This window comes from Mchenga conophoros, linkage group LG19, assembly GCF_057382185.1.
Source record: "Mchenga conophoros isolate Kocher_MC1m ecotype Shallow Benthic linkage group LG19, M_conophoros_male_GT1.1, whole genome shotgun sequence".
Classification (NCBI taxonomy): domain Eukaryota; kingdom Metazoa; phylum Chordata; class Actinopteri; order Cichliformes; family Cichlidae; genus Mchenga; species Mchenga conophoros.
In genome coordinates, this window is record NC_140544.1 from 8,149,894 (window position 1) to 8,177,860 (window position 27,967).

The 27,967-nt window shown below is 38.6% G+C and overlaps 3 protein-coding genes across 6 annotated transcripts; 2 read left to right on the forward strand and 1 right to left on the reverse strand.

Annotated features, from left to right (window-relative positions):
• Positions 1–6,146: 6,146 nt before the first annotated feature.
• On the forward strand, positions 6,147–11,133 carry LOC146551607 (interferon alpha-inducible protein 27-like protein 1). 3 transcript variants are annotated; one of them, XM_085256641.1, is made up of 5 exons: positions 6,147–6,245; positions 6,365–6,394; positions 7,244–7,405; positions 10,080–10,215; positions 10,340–11,133. In XM_085256641.1, exons 1-5 carry the CDS (start codon positions 6,188–6,190, stop codon positions 10,419–10,421), a joined length of 468 nt encoding a protein of 155 aa, XP_085112767.1. In that variant the 5' UTR covers positions 6,147–6,187; the 3' UTR covers positions 10,422–11,133. The 3 variants fall into 3 exon arrangements, with proteins under 3 accessions (XP_085112767.1, XP_085112769.1, XP_085112768.1); XM_085256643.1 differs by having other exon boundaries at positions 6,152–6,245; positions 10,080–10,220; positions 10,361–11,133; XM_085256642.1 differs by having other exon boundaries at positions 6,152–6,245; positions 10,361–11,133.
• Positions 11,134–11,267: 134 nt separating this feature from the next.
• LOC146551608 (interferon alpha-inducible protein 27-like protein 1) lies at positions 11,268–18,159 on the forward strand. 2 transcript variants are annotated; one of them, XM_085256644.1, is made up of 6 exons: positions 11,268–12,547; positions 12,667–12,696; positions 14,019–14,180; positions 15,143–15,278; positions 15,403–15,882; positions 18,071–18,159. In XM_085256644.1, exons 1-5 carry the CDS (start codon positions 12,538–12,540, stop codon positions 15,482–15,484), a joined length of 420 nt encoding a protein of 139 aa, XP_085112770.1. In that variant the 5' UTR covers positions 11,268–12,537; the 3' UTR covers positions 15,485–15,882; positions 18,071–18,159. The 2 variants fall into 2 exon arrangements, with proteins under 2 accessions (XP_085112770.1, XP_085112771.1); XM_085256645.1 differs by having other exon boundaries at positions 15,424–15,882.
• A 3,937-nt stretch (positions 18,160–22,096) lies between these two features.
• Positions 22,097–27,245, reverse strand: LOC146551609 (interferon alpha-inducible protein 27-like protein 1). The gene is made up of 5 exons (XM_085256668.1): positions 27,085–27,245; positions 23,230–23,856; positions 23,103–23,121; positions 22,667–22,833; positions 22,097–22,471 (listed from the first exon to the last, which is right to left on the reverse strand). Exons 2-5 carry the CDS (start codon positions 23,246–23,248, stop codon positions 22,368–22,370), a joined length of 309 nt encoding a protein of 102 aa, XP_085112794.1. The 5' UTR covers positions 23,249–23,856; positions 27,085–27,245; the 3' UTR covers positions 22,097–22,367.
• Positions 27,246–27,967: the final 722 nt, after the last annotated feature.

Sequence of the window (27,967 nt, forward strand, 5' to 3'; positions counted from 1 at the left end):
GCTCTTCACCTGAAAAAGAAACCAGCAGAGGGATAATGGTATGATTTGCTATGCAGTTAATTGCACTAATCCAAAACCAAGAAGTTTTTTTTGCTAAATAAAATTCTAGTATTTTATTTGGATGTTACATAGCAATAATTCAGTATAAGAATACTTTATTAATCCCCGAGGAAATTATGTAGTGGTTGTGGTGCTTGTGTGATGCACCCATATTGTGTAAAAATGCAGTTTACTTAAAAAATAGATAGTGCTAGTTGATAACTTAGATTTCCACTCATTATACTAAATGTGGTCACGTCTCTCTTAATAAAGAAAGAAATAATCGTGGCAGCAGCCCAGCAAATTGAGACTTCAAAATGTGAGTCCACAAAACAATTGATGGCCCAGTGGCTAAATCAATGTTTTATATACAGTCTGTTGGTGACTCACAGAGCCACCTTACAATATTGTATTTCTGAATTTGATATTGACCTATAAAAATGTCCCCTCACTACAAATATTAACGAGAAAATAACATACTACACGAAAACCGTAGCCATACAACCTTAAACCACCATTTAACAGCGGTGTGCGATATTTACAGACAGGCAAGCAAGTGCTTCCTCCTCTCACAACCAAATAAGTAAATAAATAATAAAATGAAATAAACTGTTCCTTATATTCTCCAGTCTTTAAAAAGAAAAATTGGTTAGATATTTCCTATATTAGTAGACAATGCCGAGTGGTGGATAATTTTTTTAGAACCACTGCTTTAGCAATAAAACACTATGCAAACACTAGGCCATATGTAAGAATAAGATACCACCCTTTCAACTCATTCATAATAGTGACTGCCACATCTTATTGGACTATTGAACTTCACACGTAATGGGCATGAGACTTTAAAAAAAAGCTTTCTGTCGTGCTTTAGAAGGTTAAAATATGTTTTTATGCATAATTAGTGACATTTGGTAAAGAACAGAAGAGGTACACATATGAAGCGATATTTATTCTTCCTCTGAGCCCCCAGCAGCATTATAAACACCCTCTAGTGTCTGGATGTGGAATACTGCTGTATAATAACCAAAATTTATGATAGTTAAAAAATTGTTTTTTTGAAAAAAGTCAACTTTGGTTTAATATTTAACTTAATTAATTCGATTATTCTCATTCTAATCTTACGGATAAAACTAGAAACAAAAGTACAGCTCCATTCAGTATTTTCCAATGACACCACAAAAATGGTTTGCCTTTACCATTTGACTCAGGTAAGGTTTCTGTTAAAAAACAACTAATGGTGTCATCGTGCCCTCTAGTGGTGGCGAGCTTTATAAAACAAAACAAAACAAAATACAGCATGCCTTTTAATATCGCTTTCACACGATGCAAGAGATTACCCTGCAGTATACCCACAATACAAACTTTAGGGGTACCTGTTTGTATATTTTTTTAATAACCCTAACCCTATTTCCTAATTTATTCCTACAGTTGGCGAAGATGAACTGATTAAAGATCTTATTTTAAGTCTATTGTTTTCATTATTTGTGTTGTTATTCACATTTTCATTTTAGGATACATGAACCTCATCTAAACAATCTGACAGGTCAAATGTATCATTAAGAGTGTAAAACATTAGCAGAAATGAAAACTTGAAGTTCCAGTCTATAGTATCATTTAAAGTTTAATATTGATCTCCACTATCCCATGTCCAGTTCTGCCTCATTAAAGGATGTAGAAACTTATCTTATACTGTGATTACACATATTTTTGAAGTCTAATCATCATAATAATAAATGTGATATATAAGGTGCAAAGAAAGAGGTCCTGTTTGTGACTCTCCTGTGAATGTACAAAATCCTACCACATGATAACAACACTAACCAACACAGTCACGTGTTCTCAGTTTGCTCAAAGTTAAGTCTCGCCAGAAGAAACTGAAGAAATTATTAAATTAGTCTTAGCCCCGCACTTAAATGAGATTGAAATGATTATAATATTTATTTTCTATTTCCCATTATCTGACGTGCTGTGATGCAGGGGTGATTCTAGGATCAGAGATTTTGGGGGTGCTGAGCACCCAGAGAGCTGCCCAGCCAGGCAAGATAAACTTTACTCATCACAATGAGACTTCTTCCCTGTCTCTGTCAGTCCCTGCATCCTTAAATGTCTCCAGTTGTCCCAAGTTCCCTCTGACTGTCTCCTTGGTGCATTTAAACCCCTGTTCCTCCCTTTCCTCATCGTCTGTTGTCTGCATCTCCGTTATCAGTCATCATAATTTTACCATCTCTATGCAAGTCTGCAAATTTCTTTATTAAATCATAAGATTCTTAAATTCATCAAGTCTCTCTGTGCCTGGGTCCTCGTCACAAAACATGACATCACTGTTTTGTACATTTTAACACAATTTAATCCCCACATTTGCAAAACACTTTTTTAAAAGTCTGTGACAAAACCATCAAATCAGATAAAGGTTATTTAAATGCTGCAAAAGAAGAATGGATTGGAATTAAAAAAAAAACAAACAAAAAAAAACACACACACACACACATCCTAACCTTAATTACTTTACTGGGGGAAAATGATGAATGATGATTATGGTGAGTAAGAAGTAAACTGAGTGCATTTTTTGGACAGAGATTCACTTTTAATGTGTATGTATAATACAATACAGATATATAAAAATACACTCCAAAAATAGAGTCATTGAAATGTACAAAATATTGATAAAAAAAAAAATATAAAAATGGAGGCAACTTTGCCTATGGTACAATGTATGAAAATATCTTTACTGCAGATACTACTATGGCTCTGCAGATTTATTTCTTTTATTTTAACCTATGTTGCCTCACCTTGAAGTTGGCAAATCTGTCTATCACTTTTTGGTGGTCAACTCTCTCAAGCAGTTTAACAGTTTCTGTTGTGCCTGTCACTATTCCCTGTCTGTTTTCCTACCTGGTTCTTCCTGACCTTGCCCTTTCTCCTCACTTTCCCTCTTTCCTCTCTCCCTCTTTGGACTGACAATCATACACAAATAGATTGTATTCAATTAGATGAAAAAATGACATTAATATGAAAAAAAAATACTATTAAGATCACTAATAAAAAAAAAATCCTCTCTCAGTGTACTCTCAACCAAAAGGCAACCAAACCATATGTACATCTAATAAAAGATATAAATATTGAAACACTGATCCAACATTATCCTTTATTGACGGATCATTTGTTCTTACACTTTTACCTGGGTTTAATGTCGGCACATATGACAAAATAACCAGCTTCTCTCATTCCATTTAAAACAGGACAGTGGTAACAACTTTAGGCTACGGACAATTTTAAGTTTTAGATTTTAAATATACATTTCAATGGGAGCAACAGGACGGTCAAATGTCGCTGATTTTACTACAGAGCAGGACTGATTGTAGGGTAGAAAACATCGTGGAAAACACGTTTCCAACACTGCAGGTTACCTGGGTGAATCAGCTGAAAAGAAACATGTTCTGACTCCTACCTAACTATATAAAGAGTAACTGAAGGTTAAATGTAGCTAATATGTCCTGTTTTAAGCCAGGCACTTACACCTCTGCTCCGCTGTGTCTCAGCCACCATGCTCTGGCAGCAAGAGCGCTAGAGCCAGAGTAGGGGAGAGTAGTGATGGGTCGTTCGCGAACGAAATGGCTCTTAGAGCCGAATCTTTGACGTGGACGATGCGAGCCGGCTCCTTATCGCGAGCCGTCACGTGGGTTTGTTTTTCTTTCTCTGAGCCTCTCTCTCGCACTTTTTTTCGCTTCACTCAGCACGTGAGCCTTGTGCTTTATGCTGGGCAGAGGGGGGGCGGTAGTTACACTCAGTAGCACAGGAACAGAGCCAGAGAGAGAGAAAGAGAGGCAGGGACAACAACATTAGAAAGGTATAGTAATCATCCACAACTATTTTCGGTTGCAGATGATAAAGGATTCAGAAAGTTTATTCATGCAGGTCCATATGACAGAGAATGTGCATCTTCTGTTTGTTTTCATATTATAATTTATATTTAATTGTGTTGTGGTTTGCAGTGTTTTGTGTTCTTTTCACTTTAAATTTGTAAAAGGAAAAAGCTGAAAATTTAAATAGTTAAAAGTTGAAATGTGAATAGTTGATTTTTGTATTATATGATTTATTTATTACATTTTATATGGAGTGAATAAATAAAAGTATATTTACGGTGGCCCCAAGAGACAAAGCACATACAAACTTCAAATCACGTATGAACTCTGAAGCATGTACAAACTCCAAAACACGTAAAAACATGTACAAACTCCAAAACACGTAAAAACACGTACAAACTCCGAAGCACGTAAAAACTCCGAAGCACATAAAAACTCAAAACACGTACAAAAGACAACAGAAGTGCTCCAGGATGCTGGGCGCAGTGTTGAGCTTTTGTTATCTTGTGGCTACACAAGCCAGCAAGTACCAACGACCAGATTTGGTGTGTGGTAGTAACAGGTAAATGAACTTTTTTTTAAATTATTTGAATATATATGAGTGCCTGTGTATAAATACACAAACAATACACACATGCTTTCAATTGTGTAATTTAAGTGATCTAGTAGCTCTGCTTTGGAAGTTCAGTTCATGCTAGAAATGTGTTTTGGAGTTTGTACGTGTTTTGTCTCTAGGGGCCACCGCATATATTTATATATAAACATTAGGGGTGCAACGATACACAAAATTCACGGTTCGGTTCGGTTCGATACTTTGGTGTCACGGTTCGATATTTTTTCGATACAAAAAAATGTTCATGCATTTTTAATTTGTCATTTATTAAAATTATAAATATATATTTTAACTCAAAAGTACAGTTTTTGAATTTAACCCTAACCCTTGTGCGTGTTTTTTATTTTGACAGCGAATGCGCACCTGCGGACCACTTATGTGCAGCCCTGGTTATTTAGCTCATCATATTGCAGCCACAGAAATTCTTTTGTCCATGAAACCATAAAGCTGCACTTTCTTTTTGCCTTATAGTCTGATTTGTCATAACTTCTCCGTTTTGTGGTAATCTTTTCTTTGGCTGTCACTTCTTCACCCTGACCTGTCTTATTTGGCTCAGCAGAACTGAAATGCTTTTACACACTCACTCACATAAGCTCAGCGATTCTCTGCGCGATCAACCTCTCACATGTTTAAGCTGCGGGAGATTTCACTTGTCATGTTTGCATAGTAAGCTAACGATTAATAAGACGATGTCAGAGGAATTGGTGCACAAATTATCATCACTCACAGATCAGTGCTGTCGCTCTCTATACACAGAAAGCAAAAAAACGAGCGCAAATTCAAACGCGACTTCAATATGTCACATATTGACAGTGGTTCACCGATGCCAATGACATAATTACCCAGCTACATTTCTGAAAGAATGCAAAAGCATTGACATATATTTTTCCTACAATAGCCCGACGGGCAGGGAAGAGATAGATTTTGGTAGCCCGACTGAAAAAATCGCTAGCTCCGGGACGTCGGGCTAGCGATATTGCAAGCCCTGTATCTGATTGAGGAATCACTCATCTTTGGAAAAGAGAGTTTATTACAGAGAAATGTCTCTTTCCAAAATAAAAGCTATACTATCCGCTTCTTCTGGGCTATATTCTCAGCAGCATAAGGAGAATCATGTGCTAACAGCGGTCTAAATGACTCGGCTAAAGTTAGTAGCATGCTTGCTTTTTTTTGTCTGCTTCCACTTGTCTTTGCACTACGATGATGTCGGCGTAAATGTGCAGTCATATTCGTTGTGTTCCCGCTAGTGCTTTCAGGTTAATCTCGTTGAAATTACCTTAACGCCACAACACGGCAAATTATCTATACTTTTGTTGTTAAAATGTTATGTCTCAACCAAATACTGTATGCTTTTTTTTTATTTTTAGTAGTGTGTCACACAAACAACAAATATTGTCAAAACAGTAAGAAATATTGGGGGGTGCTTTGATTCATTTTAGCCCCAAAATGGGCTAAAATCGCTGTGATGTTTTATCTGAAATTGTAAAACATCTGAACAATCATGATCCAAAACGGATAATATTCAAATATTAATTTTGAGGAAACTGCACCATGTTTTAGTTTCTTCTTTTCGTTTTGTCTTTTGATGAAATGGAAATGTTAAGTTTCGTTTTTCATTCGTGACCTATAAAAACAGGAAGTGTGCCGCTCTGACCGTGTCAGTGTTAGGGTCATGGAAGCAGTACCACAAGAGCAACATAGAAAGCGGAACTCCGTAAACATGGGTTTTGGTGAGTATTTTAATACACGTATTACTTTAAAATAACTATACTCATGTGTTTAATGGTGTGACGGTGCCATGATGATAGCTAATGTTAGTGCTGATGTGAGCTTTGATGTTGTGTTTCAGGGACGATCGCTGCTGTTGTAGGGGGAGCAGGTAAGGCTTTGGACTGTCTGTGTGGTCACCGGGGTTCAACCTACCCACGGTATCTCTCTGTTATGTTGATCCACTACCCTGCAGTCAGGAGAAGCGGTCACACAAAGCTGGGTGTCGGCTTGATAAGCTAACCCAGGGCTTGATTGGGGCTGACGCAAGGATGGATTTTGGCAGCATGTAAACAATTTGCCACCAACAGAGAAAAGAAAAATGTTAAGGAATAAAGTGAAGTGTAAGAATATAGATTTATTACTGATGCGCATCAGGGAAAGCACCAAAACTTTAGAGTTTTGAAAAACTTTAGTCCGTCCTACTGTCTGCACTCCGAGGTCTGAGGGATTTTCTATGAATAGTGACGCTATTTTCAGAAAACTGAGTAGTTAGCAGGCGTTGTTTCATACCTGCTGATCGTTAATCATAACTTGAACCCTGTGTGCGCCATTGTAATTACAATGTAATTACACACTCTCACACTCTGCTGTGTTCAGTATCTGTATAATGTTTTTAACCTCTTCATATTTTTTGTATAGTTTTCTCTTTCTTTGTAAAATCAGCCCTTGAGCTGCCAGCACGCTTACACTTCCCAACAGCACCAGCCCTTTTACGTGAGCGAGCAGGGTGAACCCTGGATACACTCAGTTTCTTTGATAACAGCTTCATGTGACCACTTATCTGGATCAAATCCAGATAACTGAAAGATACCAGCAACCTTATTTTAACATGTAAAGTGAGCCCAGGATAAGATGTAATCCTGCCTCGTACCTCAGGCCTCTGCTTATATAAAAACTTTTTACATGGCATATCATTTGTAACAGTCACACTGATGCTGGTGTTCTCGTCCATGTGCAGTCGGTGCAGTGGCCTTGGCTCCTGTTGCTCTGGGGGCCGTAGGTTTCACCTCAGCTGGAATAGCTGCAGGCTCCTACGCTGCAAGCATGATGTCTGCTGCTGCGGTGGCTAATGGAGGTGGAGTGGCAGCAGGAAGTGCAGTGGCTGTTTTACAGTCAGCAGGTAGGCTTGTCTGACTTTACTATAGTCTCATTAATAGTGCTGTACACATTCACTTTATTAGGAACCAAAGCAAAGGTGACCTTTGCTCCTGTTGGTGGTGACCAGTAAATGGCTCGTAAAACTCTGGCTACTCAGGGACTGAAATACAAATGACTGATAACATATTTACAAATGATTCAGCTTAAAGCCTATTTACAGACTTAAATGGAGACGGCCTTAGTGTCAATAAGATCAGTTAATTGTTCCAGCCTGTGTTGTGTTACAGGACTAAGCTTGTGGTGCGATTAGACTAAGGACTATAATCCTGCCACACTTTGAACTCTTTTATTATAAAGTGTAGTTTTATTGCCCTTGCACTGAGTATTGTCCACATATACAGACATCACATTTTGGGATGTCTGGACCAAAATACTAAATCTTGTTCTACAAGGGCCTGATATCTGCTTTCGAGGACATTATACTGCCACTGTTCTATCAAAATTTAAAATGAATGTCCTCATATGTGGACATATGTGGATCTCATTTTTCTCAGAAACAAAAATTCGGTAAAAAAAAAAAAAATCTGGTAATTCTTTGTTTTTAAATTCATCAGGTCCCAATCAACCCAAATAGCAAAGAAAAATTAAAAATGCATGCCATGAAGGAGTTCGGGTCTTAGGAGATTAAAAGGGACTTGAACATGAGTGTGCAGCTGGCAGAGCCACAGAAAGGACATGTTGCAGTTATGTCAACACTGACCCAGTTCTGATAAGTTTGCCAATAGTTTTGAACAGAGGTGGGACCAAGTCATTGTTTTGCAAGTCTCAAGTAAGTCTCAAGTCTTTATCCTCAAGTCTCAAGTCAAGTCTCAAGTAATGTCAGACAAGTCAGAGTCGAGTCTCAAGTCACTGGTGTAAAAGTCCGAATCAAGTCACAAGTCTGAAACTTTGAATTTCAAGTCCTTTCGAGTCTTTAAAAAAAACAAACGAAAAAATAATGTTGCAGTTATATGCTAAATGTAAATATTAGACCATGTAATTTTAAAATCTGTTTTTCTCAACACATACAAAATAGTGAACTTAGAAAATATACACAAATTGTGAAATTGCACCTCTTTAAAATGCAGCTCAATTAAACCTAGCTCCAAGAATAATTTTCACCGACAGTTCTGAGATAAGCTGCATGTTATTCTTGGATGCGGTTGTAGGACCGGCTTTAAAATCGCATGACAAAAATATCATACACATTAAAAAAAACTGTATCACCAACGTAGCCTGGACAACATTTGCTAGTTAGATGAAGTCAGCTATCTCATCTTAGCATATTTATATGCATATTTATAATTATACGGTTCTTGGAGTGAGTGCATACACTCATGAAGTTTAGTAACTTCAGGTCACTGCAACAAGCCCAGGTACAGTTTACCGACGGATGGGTGCAGGACCTTGAAATGCACCGTGTAGAACGAAAGACCATCGTACGTATCATAAGTTTACCAGTCTCACAAATCGTCTTCATAAATACACATTCGTTAACCGTTTATTAATAGGACCTTTGAGCTCAACGGTAATTAATTAGTAGTGGAAATAATTTCTGGTAGCATCACAGAAATGTAGCAGTGACAATAATACTGTATGCTGTAATCGTACTGGGCAATTAGTGATACAAAAAACCTGTTTTATCCTGTGAATAAAAGTATATGTTTTTGTCAATGTACCATAATAACAGAGGCGAAACGCAATATTGTGTCAGGACAATTCACTATTTATGCACAATAAATAAAGGAGCATAGCGCGACAATTTCTGTTCAGCGCCAGACTTGCTTGTAACCTATATCACCAATTATGTTAAGAAAAATGACGCATTAACTACAACAGCAGACTGACCTTTGTGTAAATGCTTGGAGCAGACTAACCTGTGAGCTGGAGTGTTCTAGGACGTTATATTTGATCTTTGAATGGCTGCAATCCAGGCCATCCGTCGCCTCTTTGTTACTTCGGAAACATGGCTTGAACAATTTCTCTTCAACGACGTAATCCGATAACAACCGATCTCTTTACCCGTCGGCTTCCCGTGGCTGTCATGCGACCGGCTATTGCAGTTAATAATACAACAGCTTCTTGACATTTTTGTGTTTCTTTTTATCGCTGTGTGACTGATTTCAATTGAAAGCCTGCTGCGCTAGTACCGCTTGCCACGAGTTCCCAGAATCCTTTGCGGTTCTACCCGTGAATGACGTCACATTTTCAATCTCTATATAATATGCATGTTAAATTTTATATTTGGGGTGAAATATCAAGTCTTTTCAAGTAAACCGGTTCAAGTCCAATTCAAGTCCCAAGTCATTGGTGTAAAAGTCCAAGTCAAGTCACAAGTCTTAGAACATTTTTTCAAGTCAAGTCTAAAGTCATAAAATTAATGACTCGAGTCTGACTCGAGTCCAAGTCATGTGACTCGAGTCCACACCTCTGGTTTTGAATCCATGCCGCAAAGAACTGGGGCTGTTTTGAGAATCAAGAACCGTGTATTAGTGTACAAGCCATAGGACATTGTTTAGTTTATGAAATCTGACACCACTGAGGGGGCAGTGATGCCACAATTAGGTAGCAGTCAGTACAGTTAGTTTGATTCCTGATAAAGTTATTGGCAATCTCAGCTGCTTGACTTGGAATATTTGTCCTCATTCCTCCCAAAGGTGCAGCCGGGCTGTCGGGGGCTGCCACTGCGGCTGTGGGCGGTGTTGGAGCTGCTGCAGGAGCAGGACTGAAATGGCTAGGAGGTCTCATTTTCAAGGACAAAGAAGACGATGAAGACGATGAAGACAAAAAGAAGTAAAGTAAAAATTTAAATGATCTCACGTGGAAAATTTTAATGATATTTGTTGGCACAAGATATTAAACAAGAGTGAAGAGTTGTCATTTTTAAAGATGTGCTGTACATTTGTCGCTCTTACAGCTTTGCCACTGATCATTTCAGGTGTAGGAATGGAAACTCGCCATACCCGAGGCTCCCTGAACTGTCCTCACACTTTGCCTGAAGGCTGTGGATTCTGATGATGTCATTCTGATCATTCCTTTTGTGCCTCTGGGTGACTTTTTCTGTGCACGCTGGTATAATATTAGTGAACTACATATGACTGAAAAGCATGACTGTTTTTAAGCAAGTGTGGATTTTTTTTTCTCCTACATTTTCTAAAATTTGTATCTCAATCAATGATCTAATTGCAGGAAATCCTAATTCTAAAATTCTGAATGGTGTTGTTGCCACTGTCCTCACTAAGATAAAGCTAAACTTTGGTAAGAAAGTCTGGTTAAATTCTTTTAACATTCAGTTATTTGGATTTCCTAAAACCTTCTACCCATTTCCATAATCCTGCCTGCAGATCAGCTCAGTGCATCAACTATGAGAAAACTTTCTTTGGAAAATATTGTAAACTGTCTAGAAACTCTTCATTTATTTACTTTAGTCTTTAACAAGAGCATTTTGACCAGTTTCAAACATCTTCACCTCTCTGCACTTCTTTCTGGCAGTAGAATTGTTAAATGTTATTACTCACTACAGTTAGCTAACTATTTATTGTTAGCTCAAAATGACAAGTGGTTGAGGTTTTTTTTGTTTTTTTGTTTTGTTTTTTACAATCATTGTTTTATGTTTAAAATACTTTGCGAACACTTCATTAAACATAAAACTGCATTTATTTTTTGGCAAATTCTATGTAATATATCAAAAATAAAAGTATTTATTCTGCAGTAATCGGTGTTACGTGGATCAGTATTACTGCTGCAGGTGATATTGTTAACTATCAGTGTCTACAATGAGATTAAAAATTAATGAAAAATTAACCAAACAGCTGGTTAAATTTTCTACAAGTGATTTCTCAGAGATGTTGGTCTGAAAGTGCTGATGGAGGCTACAGCTGTTCAACTTGCCTGCCTTATGAAGTCATATATGACAGGGGTTCCCCTCTCCATCATCACAGCTTTTATTACTAATGTGCTAAATAAGTAAAAAAAAAAAAAGGTTCATATATCACACGTGTTGGTCCAGGTCTTTACGAAGATAAAACTAATTATGATGATAAATAAGGGTACTTGTTTACTTGCTAATGCTAGCTTTGTTTCCACGCAATACACAACTTGTAACTGATCTCAGGGATTTCCACAACATGGATTTATGCACAAACAATCAGCTACAAGCTGCTGTCCTCTTAGCTTGACAAGATCCAGCCATGATTAACTGGGCACAGATGTTGATTAGGACACCTACCATATATTGATTTCAGTAGCTCTATAATCAAGCAGTGTCAAGTCTACTTTCAGAGACAATAGCCAACTGTGGCCATAGGATGGCAGTGATGTAAAGGATGGACGCAGACAGTCATGAGTACAGCTTTATGACAGAATGCTGTTTGCGCTGAAACAAGAGTGATTGCTTTACTTTGGTATACTTTAACTGATGTCTGTTTTTTTACATTTAACTGGACAAACATTGTTTGCCTTGCTTGGCCTGACATAATACCATGAGACTCTCTTCACAAAGCATTTTATTTACCCATCTTCTGCAAATTCTCCAACAAACAACATTTCCCACTCTTAAGATAATTAAAATTTATCTGAATAGATATTTACTGGCATTTGGCAAAGAAGAGGTACACACAAAGCTAGTGTTAGCTTTCGACAGGAAGGTTTATTCTTCCTCAATAAGATTATTCTAATAATGCTGATAAAACTAGAAACAAAAGCACAGCTCTATTCAGTATTTTCCAATGACGAACACATGTACCAAAAAAACAAAAAACTGCTTTATCACTTTATCACAGCACCTGACTCAGGTAAGGTTTCTGATTAACACTGCTCTCAAATGAGATTATGACTATAATGAAATGACTATGATATTTATTTTCCATTATCTGTTGTGCTTTGTTTAAATGTCAAAAATCACTGGGAAAAGCTTTAAATAATTTATCTTTTATATGTGATTTAAAAACAAATCTGAATTGCAAAACATCTGAACAACCATGCAATATACATAAATGGAAAAGTTTAGTTTGTTTTTTCATGTTACCATAGAAATACCGGAAGTGTCTCCGTGGCAGAGTCAGTTGAGACTGTCACTATACGATACGCAAACATAGAAAGCGGAACTCCGTAAACATGGGTTTTGGTGAGTATTTTAATACACGTATTACTTTAAAATAACTATACTCATGTGTTTAATGGTGTGACGGTGCCATGATGATAGCTAATGTTAGTGCTGATGTGAGCTTTGATGTTGTGTTTCAGGGACGATCGTTGCTGTTGTAGGGGGAGCAGGTAAGGCTTTGGACTGTCTGTATGGTCACCGGGGTTCAACCTACCCACGGTATCTCTCTGTTATGTTGATCCACTACCCTGCAGTCAGGAGAAGCGGTCACACGAAGCTGGCTGTCGGCTTGATAAGCTAACCCAGGGCTTGATTGGGGCTGACGCAAGGATGGATTTTGGCAGCATGTAAACAATTTACCACCAACAGAGAAAAGAAAAATGTTAAGGAATAAAGTGAAGTGTAAGAATATAGATTTATTACTGATGCGCATCAGGGAAAGCACCAAAACTTTAGAGTTTTGAAAAACTTTAGTCCGTCCTACTGTCTGCACTCCGAGGTCTGAGGGATTTTCTATGAATAGTGACGCTATTTTCAGAAAACTGAGTAGTTGGCAGGCGTTGTTTCATACCTGCTGATCGTTAATCATAACGTGAACCCTGTGTGCGCCATTGTAACTTATGCTCTGAAATGAAATATAGAGATCGGTATGCATGAAATCACCACCTACTGACCAATACATCATCCAGACAATAGGGTCACTGTTCATAGAAAGTCCCTCAGACCTCTGTGTGTGGACAGTAGGAGGATCTAATGTTTTTGTGTTCGTTTTTCCCTGATGTCATTAATAAATGTAGATCTTTAGATACAACCTTATTGCTTCCAACAGGAAAAATTACATTATTATTGTTGCAATAATACATGATTGTGAAACAGGACAGAAACTTGTACTTGCTGACCTTGATTATAATCATCAGGTTCTCCTGTGCCTCACAGACAGAACTGTGATATTGAATCTTTTAACTTTTCCTGGCTTCAAATAGGCCAGACTTTATTCATATAATGTGTATTTTCCAGTCATGCTGTCCAAAGTGCTTAGAGGGCACAAACATTCATACAACACTTTTAATACTAAACTACTGTAAAGTACTTTTTTCCCTCTCACACACTCTCACACTCTGCTGTGTTTAGTGTCTGTATAACGTTTTTAACCTCTTCATATTTTTAGTATAGTTTCCTCTTTCTTTGTAAAATCAGCCCTTGAGCTGCCAGCACGCTTACACTTCCCAACAGCACCAGCCCTTTTACGTGAGCGAGCAGGGTGAACCCTGGATACACTCAGTTTCTTTGATAACAGCTTCATGTGACCACTTATCTGGATCAAATCCAGATAACTGAAAGATACCAGCAACCTTATTTTAACATGTAAAGTGAGCCCAGGATAAGATGTAATCCTGCCTCGTACCTCAGGCCTCTGCTTATATAAAAACTTTTTACATGGCATATCATTTGTAACAGTCACACTGATGCTGGTGTTCTCGTCCATGTGCAGTCGGTGCAGTGGCCTTGGCTCCTGTTGCTCTGGGGGCCGTAGGTTTCACCTCAGCTGGAATAGCTGCAGGCTCCTACGCTGCAAGCATGATGTCTGCTGCTGCGGTGGCTAATGGAGGTGGAGTGGCAGCAGGAAGTGCAGTGGCTGTTTTACAGTCAGCAGGTAGGCTTGTCTGACTTTACTATAGTCTCATTAATAGTGCTGTACACATTCACTTTATTAGGAACCAAAGCAAAGGTGACCTTTGCTCCTGTTGGTGCTGACCAGTATATGGCTCGTAAAACTCTGGCTACTCAGGGACTGAAATACAAATGACTGATAACATATTTACAAATGATTCAGCTTAAAGTCTATTTACAGACTTAAATGGAGACGGCCTTAGTGTCAATAAGATCAGTTAATTGTTCCAGCCTGTGTTGTGTTACAGGACTAAGCTTGTGGTGCGATTAGACTAAGGACTATAATCCTGCCACACTTTGAACTCTTTTATTATAAAGTGTAGTTTTATTGCCCTTGCACTGAGTATTGTCCACATATACAGACATCACATTTTGGGATGTCTGGACCAAAATACTAAATCTTGCTCTACAAGGGCCTGATATCTGCTTTCGAGGACATTATACTGCCACTGTTCTATCAAAATTTAAAATGAATGTCCACATATGTGGATCTCATTTTTCTCAGAAACAAAAATTCGGTAAAAAAAAATCTTTGTTTTTAAATTCATCAGGTCCCAATCAACCCAAATAGCAAAGAAAAATGAAAAATGCATGCCATGAAGGAGTTCGGGTCTTAGGAGATTAAAAGGGACTTGAACATGAGTGTGCAGCTGGCAGAGCCACAGAAAGGACATGTTGCAGTTATGTCAACACTGACCCAGTTCTGATAAGTTTGCCAATAGTTTTGAATCCATGCCGCAAAGAACTGGGGCTGTTTTGAGAATCAAGAACCGTGTATTAGTGTACAAGCCATAGGACATTGTTTAGTTTATGAAATCTGACACCACTGAGGGGGCAGTGATGCCACAATTAGGTAGCAGTCAGTACAGTTAGTTTGATTCCTGATAAAGTTATTGGCAATCTCAGCTGCTTGACTTGGAATATTTGTCCTCATTCCTCCCAAAGGTGCAGCCGGGCTGTCGGGGGCTGCCACTGCGGCTGTGGGCGGTGTTGGAGCTGCTGCAGGAGCAGGACTGAAATGGCTAGGAGGTCTCATTTTCAAGGACAAAGAAGACGATGAAGACGATGAAGACAAAAAGAAGTAAAGTAAAAATTTAAATGATCTCACGTGGAAAATTTTAATGATATTTGTTGGCACAAGATATTAAACAAGAGTGAAGAGTTGTCATTTTTAAAGATGTGCTGTACATTTGTCGCTCTTACAGCTTTGCCACTGATCATTTCAGGTGTAGGAATGGAAACTCGCCATACCCGAGGCTCCCTGAACTGTCCTCACACTTTGCCTGAAGGCTGTGGATTCTGATGGTGTCATTCTGATCATTCCTTTTGTGCCTCTGGGTGACTTTTTCTGTGCACGCTGGTATAATATTAGTGAACTACATATGACTGAAAAGCATGACTGTTTTTAAGCAAGTGTGGATTTTTTTTTCTCCTACATTTTCTAAAATTTGTATCTGTTCTGTCACCATGTAACCGGGTTCTGTTTAAATAGATTTTCCCTGAGAAAGTTACTCTTTAGTGCCCTCTTCTGGCACGACCTGGTGTAACATGCGCGACTCTGTCTCTGTTCGATGATGTCATCAGAAAGCGCATGTTATTGTTTGGGGAAAGGACTTCTCCCGTTCTCCAGTCCGCTGCTGTAGTGGCATTTGTCTCCCTTAAGACGGTCTTTAAGGGCATTGTCGGTATGTAATTCTGTTCTACCCTTACTAATGAACAAATCTACTTGAAGTAATGTGATTGCAGTGTTTACTTAATAGAAACGTTTGTAAAGAGAGGATTTGCTAACGCTTTCGGCTAAACAAGCAATTTGTGCTGTTATTGTGTATTTGTCCTCATCTGTGATTTCTAAGAGCATTTCATGTTGTTTCTCAGTTTTACCCTACTTCAACTGGCCTAAGTAAAGGGAGTGAAGTCAAACCCTCTTGTCTGCGTGGTCATTTTGAAGAGGAGTTTAGTCTGAATGCCGACTCTAGCAAGGCGTTAGAGGCAGAGGACATGACAGTATCTCAATCAATGATCTAATTGCAGGAAATCCTAATTCTAAAATTCTGAATGGTGTTGTTGCCACTGTCCTCACTAAGATAAAGCTAAACTTTGGTAAGAAAGTCTGGTTAAATTCTTTTAACATTCAGTTATTTGGATTTCCTAAAACCTTCTACCCATTTCCATAATCCTGCCTGCAGATCAGCTCAGTGCATCAACTATGAGAAAATTTTCTTTGGAAAATATTGTAAACTGTCTAGAAACTCTTCATTTATTTACTTTAGTCTTTAACAAGAGCATTTTGACCAGTTTCAAACATCTTCACCTCTCTGCACTTCTTTCTGGCAGTAGAATTGTTAAATGTTATTACTCACTACAGTTAGCTAACTATTTATTGTTAGCTCAAAATGAAGAGTGGTTGAGGTTTTTTTTGTTTTTTTGTTTTGTTTTTTACAATCATTGTTTTATGTTTAAAATACTTTGCGAACACTTCACTAAACATAAAACTGCATTTATTTTTTGGCAAATTCTATGTAATATATCAAAAATAAAAGTATTTATTCTGCAGTAATCGGTGTTACATGGATCAGTATTACTGCTGCAGGTGATATTGTTAACTATCAGTGTCTACAATGAGATTAAAAATTAATGAAAAATTAACCAAACAGCTGGTTAAATTTTCTACAAGTGATTTCTCAGAGATGTTGGTCTGAAAGTGCTGATGGAGGCTACAGCTGTTCAACTTGCCTGCCTTATGAAGTCATATATGACAGGGGTTCCCCTCTCCATCATCACAGCTTTTATTACTAATGTGCTAAATAAGTAAAAAAAAAAAAAGGTTCATATATCACACGTGTTGGTCCAGGTCTTTACGAAGATAAAACTAATTATGATGATAAATAAGGGTACTTGTTTACTTGCTAATGCTAGCTTTGTTTCCACGCAATACACAACTTGTAACTGATCTCAGGGATTTCCACAACATGGATTTATGCACAAACAATCAGCTACAAGCTGCTGTCCTCTTAGCTTGACAAGATCCAGCCATGATTAACTGGGCACAGATGTTGATTAGGACACCTACCATATATTGATTTCAGTAGCTCTATAATCAAGCAGTGTCAAGTCTACTTTCAGAGACAATAGCCAACTGTGGCCATAGGATGGCAGTGATGTAAAGGATGGACGCAGACAGTCATGAGTACAGCTTTATGACAGAATGCTGTTTGCGCTGAAACAAGAGTGATTGCTTTACTTTGGTATACTTTAACTGATGTCTGTTTTTTTACATTTAACTGGACAAACATTGTTTGCCTTGCTTGGCCTGACATAATACCATGAGACTCTCTTCACAAAGCATTTTATTTACCCATCTTCTGCAAATTCTCCAACAAACAACATTTCCCACTCTTAAGATAATTAAAATTTATCTGAATAGATATTTACTGGCATTTGGCAAAGAAGAGGTACACACAAAGCTAGTGTTAGCTTTCGACAGGAAGGTTTATTCTTCCTCAATAAGATTATTCTAATAATGCTGATAAAACTAGAAACAAAAGCACAGCTCTATTCAGTATTTTCCAATGACGAACACATGTACCAAAAAAACAAAAAACTGCTTTATCACTTTATCACAGCACCTGACTCAGGTAAGGTTTCTGATTAACACTGCTCTCAAATGAGATTATGACTATAATGAAATGACTATGATATTTATTTTCCATTATCTGTTGTGCTTTGTTTAAATGTCAAAAATCACTGGGAAAAGCTTTAAATAATTTATCTTTTATATGTGATTTAAAAACAAATCTGAATTGCAAAACATCTGAACAACCATGCAATATACATAAATGGAAAAGTTTAGTTTGTTTTTTCATGTTACCATAGAAATACCGGAAGTGTCTCCGTGGCAGAGTCAGTTGAGACTGTCACTATACGATACGCAAACATAGAAAGCGGAACTCCGTAAACATGGGTTTTGGTGAGTATTTTAATACACGTATTACTTTAAAATAACTATACTCATGCGTTTAATGGTGTGACGGTGCCATGATGATAGCTAATGTTAGTGCTGATGTGAGCTTTGATGTTGTGTTTCAGGGACGATCGCTGCTGTTGTAGGGGGAGCAGGTAAGGCTTTGGACGGTCTGTGTGGTCACCGGGGTTCAACCTACCCACGGTATCTTTCTGTTATGTTGATCCACTACCCTGCAGTCAGGAGAAGCGGTCACACGAAGCTGGCTGTCGGCTTGATAAGCTAACCCTTGATTGGGGCTGACGCTTGACAGGGATTGTTTTTGGCAGCATGTAAACAATTTACCACCAACAGGGAAAAGAAAAATGTTAAGGAATAAAGTGAAGTGTAAGAATATAGATTTATTACTGATGCTCCTCAGGGAAAGCACCAAAACTTTAGAGTCTTTTGAAAAACTTTAGTCCGTCCTACTGTCTGTACACCGAGGTCTGGGGGATCTTCTACGAATAGTGACGCTATTTTCAGAAAACCGATTAGTCAGCAGGCGTTGTTTCATACCTGCTGATCCTTAGTCATAACTTGAACCCTGTGTGCGCCATTGTAACTTATGCTCTCAAATGAAATATAAAGATTATGCATGAAATCACCACCTACTGACCAATACATCATCCAGACAATAGGGTCACTGTTCATAGAAAGTCCCCCAGACCTCTGTGTGTGGACAGTAGGAGGATCTAATGTTTTTGTGTTCGTTTTTCCCTGATGTCATTAATAAATGTAGATCTTTAGATACAACTTTATTACTTTACGTTTTCCTGTTGGAAGCAAATGTTTTACAACATTTTCTTTGCTCTCCAGCAATAATACATGATTGTGAAACAGGACACAAACTTGTACTTGCTGACCTTAATTATAATCATCAGATTCTCCAGTGCCTCAAACACAGAACTGTGATATTGAATCTATAAACTTACACAGCTTTTCTGGCTTCAAATAGGCCAGACTTTATTCATATAATGTGTATTTTCCAGTCATGCTGTCCAAAGTGCTTAGAGGGCACAAACATTCATACAACACTTTTAATACTAAACTACTGTAAAGTACTTTTTCCTCTCACACTTACACTTGACAACAGCACCAGCCCTTTTACGTGAGCGAGAAGGGTGAACCCTGGATTAACTTAATTTGTTTCATAACAGCTTCATGTGACCACTTATCCAGATTGCCAGTGTTGGGGTAAGTGAATCCAGATAACTGAAAGATACCCTCGATATGCTAAACTTGCTTTAACATTTAAAGCGAGCCCAGGATAAGATGTAATCCTGCCTCGTACCTCAGGCCTCTGCTTATATAAAAACTTTTTACATGGCATATCATTTGTAACAGTCACACTGATGCTGGTGTTCTCGTCCATGTGCAGTAGGTGCAGTGGCCTTGGCTCCTGTTGCTCTGGGGGCCGTAGGTTTCACCTCAGCTGGAATAGCTGCAGGCTCCTACGCTGCAAGCATGATGTCTGCTGCTGCGGTGGCTAATGGAGGTGGAGTGGTAGCTGGAGGCCTGGTGGCTGTTTTACAGTCAGCAGGTAGGCTTGTTGTCTGACTTTACTGTGGTTTCATCAATAGTGCTGTATACATTCACTTTATTAGGAACCTACAGTGGCCCTGAGAGGCAAACGGACCTCAACTTAAGAAAACAGCAGCAATAAGAAAAACGCTGCAAAAGCACACAAAACACAACGGAAATAGGAAAAAACAGATTTCCGAAAGCACAAGGGAAGTGTTTCTGGGGAGACAATAACCCGACGGACGAGTTGCAGGAACCAAAAATATACTAAGAATTGGGCTGGGAGACACTTAAAAGAAGTGGAGTATCTCTCAGTTTTGTGAGGAAAGAAAAGATTAGAGGTAAGTGTGTTAGCCTAACTATTAGCCTAAAAATCCGTCATCAGTATTAGTTTTGTGTGCTTTTGTAGCGTTTTTCTTATTGCTAGTGTTTTCTTAAGTTGCAGTCCGTTTGGCCTCTCAGGGCCACCGTAGGAACCAAAGCAAAGGTGACCCTTGCTCCTGTTGGTGGTGACCAGTATATGTATACTCGGGGACTGAATAATTCAATACAAATGACTGATAACACATTTACAAATGTACACACTGATTCAACTTAAATCAGTTGAATCGTCCCCATTTAAGTTTACAGAGTTAAATGGGGACGGCCTTAGTGTCCTGTGTTGTGTTACAGGACTAAGCTTGTGGTGTGGGGCGATCGTGCCTCAAGAGTTGGCAGTTTGTCTTGTAATCAGAAGGTTGCCAGTTCGAGCCCCGGCTCCAACAGTCTTGGTCGTTGGGCAAGACACTTCACCAATTGCCTACTGGTGGTCAGAGGGCCCGGTTGCGCCAGTGTCTATGTGTGGCTACAATGTAGCTTGCTATCACCAGTGTGTGAATGGGTGGATGACTGAATGTAGTGTAAAGCGCTTTGGGGTCCATAGGGACTAACTAAAGCGCTATACAAATGCAGGCCATTTACCAGACCCTTAAAATGACTTTAGTGCCTACAACATGAGTGAGGTATTGGTGTATAAGCCATAGGGCATTTTTTAGTTTATGAAATCTGACACCACTAGGGGGCAGTGATGCCACTATTAGGTGGCAGTCAGTTGTTTTGATTCCTGATAAAGTTAGAAGCAAACTCAGCTGCTTGACTTGATGCAACATATTGAAGCTGTGAATATTTTCCCTCCTCCCTCTTGAAGGTGCAGCTGGGCTGCCGGGGGCTGCCACTGCAGCTGTGGGCGGTGTTGGAGCTGCTGCAGGAGCAGGACTGAAATTGCTGGCAGGTGTCATACGGAAATAAAAAATGTAAATAATCTCACATGGCAAATTCTAATGATATTTTGTTGCCACTGCTCTTCCTACTAATGAGCATTGTTGTGATGTCAGAAATATGAGTGATACATTTTTTAACTGTTTCAGTGAATGAGTGAAAGTGTTTCTGCAGTCAGTGTTTCTGTGCACCAAAGAGTAATTCCACAAATTCAGAGTGTTGTAAAAATTTCAGGATTTAACGAAATCTTTTGGTCATACCACGTTACTGAAGTGTTTAAACTAAAGAGTGTTCTAGTGTTTATTCATTCAAGGTTCAAAATAAAGGAAGATATTAAACCAGAGTGAAGAGTTATCATTTTTGAAGATGTGCTGTACATTTGTCGTTCTTACATCTTTGCCACTGATTATTTCAGGTGTAGGAATGGAAACTCACTAAACCCTTTCCTTCCTTCTCTAAGCAATATTTTACTTTGTTGAAAGATCTAAATAAGAGTAACTGAAATTAACTTAATTAAAATGCATTTCAAAGTGTCTGCTGGCTCCAGTGTTTTTAAAATTTGTAATGGTACAAAAGATTATTTAAAGATTTAATCCTCACACAATAAACCTCACACAATCTTTCCCCCCCCCCCCCCCCCTTTTTTTTAAGGATGTGCAGATGTTTTTTTTTAATGTTCTACACTAAAATTTTCATATCAATTGATTACTTTATTGTAGGAAATTGTAGTTCTAAATTTCAGAATGGTGTTAATGCCTTTGTCTTCACTAAGGTGAGTCTGATTTATTTATTTTTTAGCTTTCAGGTGCTCGTGTTTTGATTTCTTAAAGCCTTGCACCCGTTTCCATAATCTTACCTGCAGATGAGCTCAGTGCATGTATTATGAGGAGTCTTTCTGTGGAGATTATTGTAAACTTTCTGGAAACTGAGGCATTCGTGGGCTCTATAACTCATTCTACTTTCTTTGCTTTCCCTGTTTTGTATTTTGCATTTTTGCATAGCACTGGGTGAAGCTGGTATTTGATCCCCTACAACCCAGTCAGAATTTTGGCACATTTTCTGGACTTTTATGGAGTGGTTGATATTTCTGCATTACATTATGATGTTTAAAATAAAAACAACTATGCTTTTATTTTGCATGGATTTTTATTTTCACATTAAATTCAGAAAATTTCTTCGTATCAGTCTTGGGTTCAGATCAAACAGCTTCATGCTCTACAATGATACCTAAAAATGATGCATTCAAAATAGCAGTAATCTTAATCCACCATATATTTAACTTAATTTTCAAATTTTGCTTTAAGCTGAGTGTCTGACGTTTCTAAAATGATGCTTCATTTGAGATCTGTCACATGACTGAACATCTGGTATTTGTTCATAGTGTAAATCTTAACGTGTTCCAGTCTGGTTACAAATGGTTGAGAGCAGCCAACCCACTGTTCCTCCAGCACCAGCAACACCTCCAATGCCAGCTCCCGTCAGACCTCCCATACCTACAGTGAGATTATAGATGCCATCAACTGTTTGTTATTCATGTGTAAAGCTTTTATGCTATTCTTTTTGATGCTTCTCTGTATGATTTGCATTATATCTGTTTTATATATTTAAATATGTAAGCAATTTTCTTTGCAACATCTAAATAATATTGTTTAAATAATTTACTAATTAAATCAAAATATCTGGTTTACCCCAGGACTGCAGGGTTGCTATGAGACCTCCTGCTGCAACTCCTCCTCCATTAGCAACTGCAAAATATGACATCAGTTTGGCAGCAATGGAGCCTGCTGCTATTCCAGCTGGAGTGAACCCAGTGCAGCCAGAATGGCTGGAGCCAGAGCCACAGTGCCAGCACCTCCTGAATATTATTTTACATATATATTGGAAAGATTTTCAAATAAGAAGTAACAAGAACCAACCTTAGTTACAAAAAGTTTATTGTGAAATGTAAATAAAAACAGAAGACAGTGATGTGGTCCTGCCATGAAATTTAAAATGAGCTAATGTTATTTCTTGAAATAGTAACATGTTTTAGTTGTTCAACTGTAAATAAAGTTTATGTTTATAAGACTTGCATTGCATTGTGGGTTGCGTGAAAGCGGTGAATCACGTCATCTGACAGCTTACCTCCGACTATAACGACTCCCTTGAAAGACAAAGAGTGAACAAAATCGCGCATGGAGTAAGAAATTCATTAAATTACACTGCATGAAAAATAATTAATAACATAAACAGTAAAATATGAAGGATTTACATATTCCTTCCCAGCCCATGATCTGTCCACATTCAGATGATACAGAGAGTGTATCCGTAGTTATGCGCAGATATCCACAGTGCAGTGGTATATTTTGTCCAGTGCATCCCCCCCTGCCTTTTTATAATTATTGATAGAAGTTTCACTTTCATTTCTTAGTAAATGATACTAACTGCCCACACGTGAACAGCAGCACCGGACAAAATACACCACTGCACTGTGTGGGGTCGCAATTTCAAGAGGTTGTGTGAGCAATTCCTCAGGTTAGAAGAAGGTTGATTTCAGCTCCCAAATTCCAATTAAAGTCAAAAACCACAAAAATCACAGGAGAAGAGCAGAGGTCTATGCCAGTTGTTTTATTCAACAGTGAAGTTCAGCAAAAAGAAGGAAAAGCAAAAGCTCCCCTAGGGTGTTTGCCGTAGGCGCATGCAGGTTGGGACCAACCCCAATGGACAGACAGCAGGGAAAAGCCCTGATGACTCTTCTGTCCCCTTCTTATGGGCCAGTAACCCCACCTCCTGCTGCTGGGTAACTTTCCACTTGTCCTCCAGCCAAAAACAGCAGAGCAGGGTCAGGTACCGACCAAGATACAGGCAGGGGCCAGTCAGGACTCTGGCTAAGGGCCGTCTGCAGAGGGGCACCCTTTGATTAACCCTTTGCTTTGCCTTATCACAGTTGGTCACATCATGGTCAAAAGTCACACATTAACATACATCAGCAAGTGGCATAATCTTATGACATTACTTCTGACTGCAGACAGGTGTTGATTTTGCTACATGCGAACAAATATCTGATGATGTTTATTGCAAATATGCAGTATACACGTCATTCAAAAAATCCACAACAACTATGCTGCTTCTGGGTAAAAATATTATCATTGTATTAGTATTTAGTTACTTGTATTTTCCTACCATAGACAATAGTAGAGACATACATTTGAATAGCCCATAAAGTCCATACAAGCTCTGCATAATAACCTGTCTTTTGTTTATTTATAGTTCAGGCAAAATCACAGAAATACACCACTTAATGTGTGAAAGCATAATAAATGGATGGATGGATGTCAACCCCCTGAGATCCAACCTCAGAATCACTTTCACTTCCCAAGAAACAACAGCTGACCCTCACACTTGTATATAAGGCACAGTCGAGTCTTAGGCTCCTCATCCTGTGTGAGATAATGGGTCTAAGTGAGTACAGCTGCCTATTTCACATCGTCTATAGCTACATCATATAAGCTCATGATTATAGCGTCACAAAAAATGTCTAAATAATTACAGCTGGGCTGAGGTAAGATGTTTTTTTCTTTCTTTCCTGTGTTTCAGTGACAGATGTCTTCTAATGATACTGCCTAAGGGAAGCATGTATAATGTAAACAGAATTGGTCCTAGCACTGAACCCTGTGGAACTCCATAATTAACCTCAGTGTGTGAAGAGGACTCTCCATTTACATGAACAAACTGGAGTCTATTAGATAGATATGATACAAACCACTGCAGTGCAGTACCTGTAATACCTACAGCATGTTCTAATCGCTCTAATAGGATATTATGGTCGACAGTATCGAATGCTGCACTGAGGTCTAGCAGGACAAGCACAGAGATGAGTCCACTGTCAGAGGCCATAAGAAGATCATTTGTAACCTTCACTGAAGCTGTTTCTGTGCTGTGATGAGCTCTGAAACCTGACTGAAACTCTTCAAATAAACCATTCCTCTGCAGATGATCTGTTAGCTGTTTGACAACTACTCTTTCAAGGATTTTTGATATGAAAGGAAGGTTGGAGATTGGCCTATAATTAGCTAAGACTGCTGGGTCTAGAGATGGCTTTTTGAGTAAAGGTTTAACTACAGCTAGCTTGAAGGCCTGTGGTACATAGCCGATCATTAGAGATAGGTTGATCATATTTAAGATCGAAGAATTAATTAATGGCAGGACTTCTTTGAGCAGTTTTGTAGGAATGGGGTCTAAAAGACACGTTGATGGTTTGGAGGAAGTAATTATTGAAGTTAACTCAGAAAGATCAATTGGAGAAAAAGAGTAACTTAACATCAATGGTACTAAGAGTAGCTGTAGATAATATTACATCTGTGGGATGATTACTGGTAATTTTTTCTCTAATGATAAAAATTTTATTTGTGAAGAAGTTCATGAAGTCATTACTAGTTAACGTTAAAGGGATTGTTGGCTCAAAAGAGCTCTGACTTTTTGTCAGCCTGGCTACAGTGCTGAAGAGAAACCTGGGGTTGTTCTTATTTTCTTCAATCAGTGATGAATAGTAAGATGTTCTGGCTTTGCGGAGGGCTTTCTTATAAAGCAGCAAACTATTTCTCCAGGCCAAATGATGATCCTCTAAATTTGTGACACGCCATTTCCTCTCCAGATTACGAGTCATCTGCTTTAGGGTACGTGTTTGAGAATTATACCACGGAGTCAGGTACTTCTGATTAGAGACCTTAGTTTTCACAGGAGCTACAGTATCCAGAGTCGTACGTAGTGAGGAGGTGAAATTATTAACAAGATAATGGACCTCTGTTGGGGTAGCGTTCAGATAGCTGCTCTGCTCTATGTTGGTACAGGGCATTGAAGATGATAACAGTGGGTGGATTATATTCTTAAACTTAGTTACAGCGCTTTCAGAAAGACATCTACTTTGATAAAGTCTACTCTCCACCGCTGTGTAATCAATTATTGTAAATGTAAATGTTATCAGGAAATGATCAGACAGGAGAGGGTTTTTAGGAAACACTGTTAAATGTTCAGTTTCTATGCCATATGTTAAAACAAGATCTAGAGTGTGATTAAAGTGGTGGGTGGGTTCTTTTACATTTTGAGAGAAACCAATTGAGTCTAATAACAGATTAAATGCCATGTTGAGGCTGTCATTTTTAGCATCTACATGGATGTTAAAATCACCCACAATAATTATTTTATCTGAGCTCAGAACTAAATTAGATATAAAGTCTGAGAAATCAGACAGAAACTCTGTGTAAGGCCCAGGTGGACGATAGATGATAACAAGTAAGACTGGTTTCTGAGTTTTACAGCTGGGGTGGACGAGGCTAAGCATCAGGCTTTCAAATGAATTAAAAGTCTGTCTTGGTCTTTCATTAATTAATAGGCTGGTGTGAAACATTGCTGCCACACCGCCCCCCCCGGCCTGTGCTTCGAGATTTCTGGTAGTTAGAATGACTCGGGGGTGTTGATTCATTTAAACTAACATAATCATCCTGCTGCAACCAGGTTTCTGTAAGGCAGAGTAAATCAATTTGTTGATCAATTATTAAGTCATGTACTAACAGAGACTTGGAGGAGAGAGACCTAATATTTAATAATCCACATTTCACTGTTTTACTCTTTAGTTAGGATGTGGATACTGTATTGTTCTTTCTTTGTAATTGTTTATGTTTAAGTTGTTTGTTGATGGATTCAAAAAGATGAAAACCGTTCTTCCTCATGTCTATGCAATTGTTAGATCCCTAGGGGTTATGCCAAGTTTCCTACCCTTTTGTTACACTGCGGTAGAAAGTCAGCACCTATTTTCCATTTGTACTTCAGAGCCACTTCTGCAGCACTGAATGTTAAATTACAGGTGCGTAACACAAAATGAATTCCCTGAAACCGCTGCAGGGCTAGTAAACAGCTTTGTCTTCTTTTTAAACAGCACTCAAACAAGAAGGAGCAGAAGAGAAACAGCAGCAATCATGTACCCATCATGGACATTTTATAGCACACTTTTTAGAACCAGAGCAAACCAACCAAAAGAACTAGAATATAATTTTACTGTATATTCAACACAAGCGTTCACACCGCTGCTTTTAATTTCCTTGGGTGTAACATCACTTTAACATCTCACCTGACTGGTGTCAACAGGGGTGGGAATAAAGGAGGCCTGAGAGAGGAACTGGGTGGTTCCCAGCAGATCACGGACCCCATCGTGGTCCCTCTTGTACTCCTTCACAGGCTCTACATGCATCTTCTCTTTGGGCAACAGTGCTTCATAACACGGAGAGTAACTGGCAGGTGGCAAGAACTTGAAATCTCCATGGCGACCGCCCAGCAGGAACCGGACCCTGTGATGATGACAGTAAAAGGCAGTAAATAACTTCAGCTAACATCCGTCTACATCTCTGGCATTACATAATATCAGGCTTGCAGTAGAGACTTAAATGTTCTTCTTTGGTTATTTTTATTTTTTTATTTCAATGTTTACTGGTATGCTGTTGGGATAAAATGTAAGATAAAGCATAACACATCACATAAATTTAAACCAAATATAACTTCATTTGATAGGAAAACATTTTAAGAAATGGTTTCAGGTTTATTTTTCCCCTTTTGGTATGACCTGTTCTGTCTCATTAAGATAAAAATTAAGATACCAGGAAGCTGCAGCACAGTAACAAAATTACTTTAATTTGGTGCTATGCCATTGGTTTTTGTGTGAACCTACAAAAGTTCATAAGGTGCAAATTCATCAAGAGCCTCAGCAAAAACACAATTATAAATGCAGAGCCTTACTTTACACCTGCAGAGAAACTGACTACAGGGAAGAAGAACCCGTCTGTGTTGAAGTCCTCGAACGTGCCCTGGACAGGCTGCCCGTTGATCCTGAAGGACATACTGGGAGCTCCCAAATCCAGACAGCAGCTGACCACATCGTCTGAGTTCAGCAGGTGCTGGTTAATGGAGGCCACGGCCCTTGGGATTCGGCCTAGACAACAGTGTGCAGAGAAAGATAG

What these genes read in the sequence shown, in the direction of transcription:
- LOC146551607 (XM_085256641.1), top strand. Translation starts at nt 6,188, where the DNA reads ATGGAAGCAGTACCACAAGAGCAACATAGAAAGCGGAACTCCGTAAAC. An exon ending in CTCCGTAAACATGGGTTTTG is followed by an intron (nt 6,246 to 6,364) that starts GTGAGTATTTTA and finishes GTTGTGTTTCAG; the next exon opens with GGACGATCGCTGCTGTTGTA. An exon ending in GGCTGTTTTACAGTCAGCAG is followed by an intron (nt 7,406 to 10,079) that starts GTAGGCTTGTCT and finishes TTCCTCCCAAAG; the next exon opens with GTGCAGCCGGGCTGTCGGGG.
- LOC146551608 (XM_085256644.1), top strand. An exon ending in TGCTGTTGTAGGGGGAGCAG is followed by an intron (nt 12,697 to 14,018) that starts GTAAGGCTTTGG and finishes GTCCATGTGCAG; the next exon opens with TCGGTGCAGTGGCCTTGGCT. An exon ending in GACGATGAAGACAAAAAGAA is followed by an intron (nt 15,279 to 15,402) that starts GTAAAGTAAAAA and finishes TCGCTCTTACAG; the next exon opens with CTTTGCCACTGATCATTTCA.
- LOC146551609 (XM_085256668.1), bottom strand. An exon ending in AGCAACCCTGCAGTCCTGGG is followed by an intron (nt 22,472 to 22,666) that starts GTAAACCAGATA and finishes ATCTCACTGTAG; the next exon opens with GTATGGGAGGTCTGACGGGA.